Source organism: Plectropomus leopardus, unplaced genomic scaffold (assembly GCF_008729295.1).
Source record: "Plectropomus leopardus isolate mb unplaced genomic scaffold, YSFRI_Pleo_2.0 unplaced_scaffold318, whole genome shotgun sequence".
NCBI classification, from domain to species: domain Eukaryota; kingdom Metazoa; phylum Chordata; class Actinopteri; order Perciformes; family Serranidae; genus Plectropomus; species Plectropomus leopardus.
The window spans coordinates 1-6,253 of NW_024634704.1; the positions used below are offsets into that span (position 1 = coordinate 1).

The 6,253-nt window shown below is 46.4% G+C and overlaps 1 protein-coding gene across 1 annotated transcript; it reads right to left on the reverse strand.

Annotated features, from left to right (window-relative positions):
- Nucleotides 1-303: 303 nt before the first annotated feature.
- On the reverse strand, nt 304-5,987 carry LOC121938751 (echinoderm microtubule-associated protein-like 6). The gene is made up of 9 exons (XM_042481921.1): nt 5,135-5,987; nt 4,186-4,394; nt 3,940-4,097; nt 3,461-3,575; nt 3,080-3,268; nt 2,749-2,921; nt 2,113-2,275; nt 1,923-2,026; nt 304-506 (listed from the first exon to the last, which is right to left on the reverse strand). Exons 1-9 carry the CDS (start codon nt 5,460-5,462, stop codon nt 320-322), a joined length of 1,626 nt encoding a protein of 541 aa, XP_042337855.1. The 5' UTR covers nt 5,463-5,987; the 3' UTR covers nt 304-319.
- Nucleotides 5,988-6,253: the final 266 nt, after the last annotated feature.

Here is a 6,253-nt window from a genome sequence, read left to right on the forward strand (position 1 = left end):
GAGAGGAGGAGGTGAGAGGAGCAGAGAGGAGGAGCAGAGAGGAGGAGCAGAGAGGAGGAGATGAGAGGAGGAGATGAGAGGAGCAGAGAGGAGGAGGTGAGAGGAGGAGATGAGAGGAGCAGAGAGGAGGAGCAGAGAGGAGGAGGTGAGAGGAGCAGAGAGGAGCAGAGAGGAGGAGATGAGAGGAGCAGAGAGGAGGAGCAGAGAGGAGCAGAGAGGAGGAGCAGAGAGGAGCAGAGAGGAGGAGCAGAGAGGAGGAGCAGAGAGGAGCAGAGAGGAGGAGGTGAAGTGAGGAGGTGGAAAGACTAAGTCGTATGTTTCAGGCTTTTTCTGGCTCACAAAGTGAACTCACGAATTTCTCGCAGCAGGGGAAGTCGAAGAGCTTGATGAGGCCGAAGTCGTCTCCGGTCACCAGATTGAGGCCGGCGTGCGAAACACACGCACAGTTCACGTCCGCCTTCTCTGTGTTACGAGGCCAAACTCCGAGAACCTCGTCGCCCAGCGTGCTGACGACACACAACCACAAACAGCAGTGTGACTCTCTGAGACTCTCTGTGACTCTGAGACTCTCTGAGACTCTCTGTGACTCTGAGACTCTCTGAGACTCTGAGACTCTCTCTGTGACTCTGAGACTCTCTGAGACTCTCTGTGACTCTGAGACTCTCTGTGACTCTGAGACTCTCTGAGACTCTCTGTGACTCTGAGACTCTCTGTGACTCTGAGACTCTCTGAGACTCTCTGAGACTCTCTGTGACTCTGAGACTCTCTGAGACTCTCTGTGACTCTCTGAGACTCTCTGAGACTCTCTGTGACTCTCTGAGACTCTCTGTGACTCTGAGACTCTCTGAGACTCTCTGTGACTCTCTGAGACTCTCTGAGACTCTCTGTGACTCTGAGACTCTCTGAGACTCTCTGTGTGAGACTCTCTGAGACTCTGAGACTCTCTGAGACTCTCTGTGACTCTGAGACTCTCTGAGACTCTCTGTGACTCTGAGACTCTCTGAGACTCTGAGACTCTCTGAGACTCTCTGTGACTCTCTGAGACTCTCTGTGACTCTCTGAGACTCTCTGTGACTCTGAGACTCTCTGAGACTCTGAGACTCTCTGAGACTCTCTGTGACTCTCTGAGACTCTCTGTGACTCTCTGAGACTCTCTGTGACTCTGAGACTCTCTGTGACTCTCTGTGACTCTCTGAGACTCTCTGTGACTCTGAGACTCTCTGAGACTCTGAGACTCTCTGAGACTCTCTGAGACTCTCTGAGGTTCTCTGATATGTTCCCCAAACGTTCAAGTGTGTTCCCTCTACAGATTGCTCTCCAGGCTATGGTTCCCTACGCTGTAACAAACTGCTGTGAAAATATACAACCAAATTCTAACAGTTATGTCCTTTTTTTCCTAAAACTTACAGTAAAGCTGATAAATCTTGATGCTTTTTAGAAACAGCATTACACTGCAAACCTCACTTTCTGTAGAGTACTATAATAAATGTAAAGCTGGTAAAATAAATCACAGAAATGTACGCTGTAACAAACTGCAGTAAAATGGCTGAATTCTAACAGTAATGTACTTTTTTAATATTACTGTTAAATACTATAAACTTTGATTTTTTTGAATCAACATTAAAAAGTCTAACGATTATTTACTTTTTTTTAATTACAGTAAAATACTGTACATCTTGATGCTTTTTAGAAACAATATTTCACTATAAACCTCACTTTCTGTAGCATACTGTAAAAAACTGAATGGTAATATACTGTTGAAGTCATTTATGATAATTTATGGTTTAAGTAATTCACGGATGCTGATGACTTCAGCTTCTGCAATTTTACAGTAAAGATCTGTTCCCGTGTTAGTTCCCTGGGTTCTGCAGACACCACTGAACACGTTCCCTAAACACATCGCTGTTCATCGCCGGCCTCACCTGGTCCAGGTCGCCCAGGTGATCCTCTCAAACACAGACTGCTCTGTGACAGCCTTCCCCGAGGGAACCTCATGCACCTGCCGGGTGTAGGTGCTGCTCGACACCTGGGGCGGACAACAAGGACACAACATTAACCGGACTGACTCGGTGCAGCTGACCCATAATCCTGAGGGTTTTCAGAGGTTTGAACCTGGATGTGTTTGCTGTCGGCGGAGAAGTCCATCTGCAGGACGGAGCCGGGAATGTCCTTACAGTAGCCAATCCTGTTGAGGGACGGTCCCAGAGAGAGGTCGTAGAAATCCACCGCACTTTCAACTGAGCCCACCGCCAAGAACCGGTTGTCTGGACTGAACCTGACCCCCCCCCCCCCAAAAAAACAAAACATGAAGCTGACTGAGACACAACACAGACGAGGGTTCAGAGACAGTGTCCTGATATCAGTTAGAGACTGACGCTGCACAGTAATACCCAACTTATGGCCCGTGGGCCAAATCTGACTCCCGATAGGGTGTCTGGTGGCCCCTTTATCATTTTATCATTCACATTAAAAATAAAGTGATTGCCTCTCTGAATTGTTTTTATCCTTTTAGTGTCCATAAGGTGCATAAAACAACAACAAAAATGTCCTGAAAACCTAGAAGTATCCTTGAATCATAGAAATGTCCTTGAATCTTAAAAACAGCGCTAAAACTCTCTAAAAAATGTCTTGAAAGCCTAAAAATTTTTTCCTAAAATCCCAGAAATATGCATGGGGCTGCTGCAACTGGCCCCTGTCATCTTGTTAAAGTGGCCCCCAAACAAAGCCATTTGAGTGTCCCTGCTGTACCGTATGTCCTGGATGGCGACACTGCGGTCTCTCTTCTTGCCCCAGACGGTGAGCGAGTTGACCAGCAGGACGATGAACTCTCCGTTCTCCATCCCGATAGAAACCATCTCTCCGTTGGGACTGTAGGACGTGCACTTGGCGGGATGACCCAGACTCACCTTGTTCAGAAGTTTCTACACAGAAAACAAGATTAAAATGATTAACCAGAGAAAACCTTCAGTCTCCACCTTCAGACCTGTACCTTCAGACCTGTACCTTCAGACCTGTACCTTCAGACTTAGACCTGTACCTTCAGACTTCTACCTTTGGACCACTTCCTTCACACCTGTACCTTATCAGCCAGGTCCCATATCCGGATGGTCCCATCGTCGCTGGCGGAGATGAAGACATCTTTGAAAGGGTGAGTAGCTAAGCCCCAGATCCCTCCCTGAGTGTGTCCGTTGATCATGGTGTTGGACGCAGCGTTCTTCTCTCCAACCTCGATGATCTCTCCGTCTTTGGTTCCCACCAGGATTTTACCCTGAAGACAGCAGACAGGTGTCAGGAAGGATCATCCGAACTGAATGTCAGTGATTTTTGCAAATAACCACTGACAGTCATTTCTGCCTTTATGCTTCACTTATGGCCTGTGTCCAGGTAGCATTTCTTAAAGAGCCAGCGTCTTTCTTCGGTTGTTTCCAGTAGGAGCAGAACGCGTCATACTTTCCCGTACCTTCCCTCTGCAGACGGACCGGACATTTTCCACCGGCTGGCCCGTCTCCAGCTGGAACGCTCTGCAGCGCTTCATCTCCTGATCCCAGAGCTTCACAGCTCCGCCCTCTTTGGTCCTGACAAAAACAACATCAGATTTTCACTTACTCTCAGTCTGAGAACTCATAAAACTTCCACTTAAGAAGTCGTGAATATCACAAGATAGGCCGTTCAAATGGTCACTTCTCGTGAAGACGGTAAACAAAACCAAGACCACCTGGCTGCAGACACATGGACCTTCGTCAACACGTGCAGTGAGACCTCCGTCTGCTTGGTGTTTTATTTCCCGTGAAGTAACAAACAGATTTAAAGACAAGTTTATAGTTTCATTCATTTCTTTTTCTTTATATTTAACCTTAAACATGGTGTTTGACTGACAGGCAGCGGTTTGTGACTTTCCGTCCCTTTTTTGATGAAGTCTGTGGGTTTGTGTTTACTCACGGCCGCTCCTTTCCCCCAGTGACGATGAGTCCGTCCCTCAGGGTGGTGTACATGGTGAAGACCGGACCGCTGTGCGCCTTTGCCACCACCCGCACCAGGAAGTGCTCCCTCCAGACGTACACGTCCCCGTTGATGGCCCCGGTGAATGTCAGGTTATTCTGGAGGACACAGACCCTGACTGGTTCATAAAAACGACAGATTTGTGATTGAATGTGTTCACAGAGCAGGTCAAAGGGTGCATCTTACAGCACCGAAGGCGACAGACAGCATGGTCTGCATCCGGCCGTCCTCCACCGAGCCGATCACGCCCTTCTTGTACACCAGCGACCCTCCGACCAGAGTCCAAAACTTGATGTGCTTGATTCCCACCGACACGAACTGGGTGTCCGAGTCCGGCCTGAACTCCACCACGAAGATCCGCTCAGCGTGGCCACCTTTACACGTCACCTTGGTGCCTGTAGACAGAGGTCACGGTGAGGTCACAGTGAGGTCACAGTGAGGTCACAGAGGTCGCAGGGGTCGCTCTTCTAATAGGACGGTGACGTATTTTTGTAGGCCAAACAGGAGGTAAGACGAGGTCAAACCTTCAAAATTGAAAAAACAACTTAAAATGACTTCACACATCTTAACGTCTGAACATGAAGCCGCTTTTTATATCTTTGTGGTAATTAGACAGAAATACCTCGGGACAGTTCAGAGTTCGCCTCAGTGTATGAGGGGCTTTTTATTAACACTTTGACACCTGAGCTCATTGGGTTTTTTTGTGAAGAAGTTAATGAGCGATATAAGAAGAAATGACCCAAAAAAACTGTAAAAAGAACAGAAAGACATGAAAATTGTGTATGGAATAATTTTTAAAACAAACAAAAATAAATACATTAAAAGTACTATATATATATACAATGAGGAAATGACTTGAAAAAGTGAGTGATTTTGTAAAAATAATTTTAAATATATAATGTATTTTTCTTTTGCTTTTTAAAAATAATTTTCTAAATCCACAAGTTTTTTGTAAGTTATGAGACATCTGACCTGTTGCTTTTTTTCCATGTTTCTGAAAGAAACTGTTGAAATTATTCAAAAGAAAATGTGTTCTGGATTCAAAAGTTTAAATTTGTGTGAAAGGCATTTGAAAGGAGCACAAAAACGTGATGCATCTCCGGGTTTCAAATGGTGAAGAAAAGGATTGCCGTACCTTCCTGCCACCGCCACACGGTGATGGTGTGCTCAGGCTCCACCCCCACAGACAGCAGCAGCTTCCCTGTGGCGCTGAAGTTCACGTAGCCCACCCCTTTGGCGTGGGAGCAGCGGAGGATGGACAGCGTCTGCTTGGTCATGGCGTCCCACACGTGGATGGACGGAGCGAGGCCTGAGAGCAGAGAACAGACATGCAGGAACCAAAGATCTGAAGAACCACAGAAACAAGTGAAACAGGAAGCCAAAGAACCAACAAACGGAGGACCCGAAAACCCGAGACAGAACTGGAGCGATGGGAGCCTCAGAATAGGGTTGTAACGATGCATCGCGAGGCAGTAAAAAAATCAATTAAAATATGTGAGACTCAAATCGGTGAAATGAAAAATGAAGGCGATACTCTTTTGAACAGCAGAGGGCGTGATGTACTTTTGACTTCGCTTGCTTGACGTGCCACATCACTCCGTGTTCATCGTCCTACGTCATGTCCGAGACTAGAGACAACTCGCCAACGTAAATTAGACGAAGCAAAGGCTCCTCGCCAGGCGATACTGAAAAAGAAGATGCACCCTCCAGTTTCAAATCGAAGTGTGGCTACATTTCAGCTTCCTAAAGTCAGAAAGTAATAAAGGCGAGAAGATAACAGAAAAGACAAAAACCGTCTGCAGATACTGACAGAGTGCTAATCTACACAAACAGAACAACTAACACGATGCAGCATGAGAGCCGGCATCATGGCGAGGAGCTCTGGTCAGCCCCGCCCACACACGATACTGCTCAACGACGACTACACGGCCAAAAGAAAAAAAACTACACGGCCAAAAAAAGAGAAATGACCAACTTTGCTCTTCAAACTCTCCCTCTCTGCTTTCCCCTCTAAAGCAGACCTTTAACCCTTTAACCTGTTAACCCTTACCTTTCCACAGCTGCCCCTCTGTCCCAGTGAAAGGGTTTTTAACAGCTGGGGACACTGTGAATGTCCAGGATTGCATTCATTGCATAGTTTGAGTTTCGCATTTATACCTCAGAAATAAAAAGGATTCTTTAATTTGATATAGAAAAGAAGAGAAAATGCAGTATTTTGTATTTTTTTGTGTAACATAATTAATAGAATATTAAC

Coding starts and splice junctions, on each gene's coding strand:
- LOC121938751 (XM_042481921.1), bottom strand. CDS start 5,462: ATGCATCGTTACAACCCTATTCTGAGGCTCCCATCGCTCCAGTTCTGT. Junction 4,395..5,134: donor CGTGTGGCGGTGGCAGGAAG/GTACGGCAATCC, acceptor CTCTGTCTACAG/GCACCAAGGTGACGTGTAAA. Junction 507..1,922: donor ACCTGGGCGACCTGGACCAG/GTGAGGCCGGCG, acceptor GTGTGTCGTCAG/CACGCTGGGCGACGAGGTTC.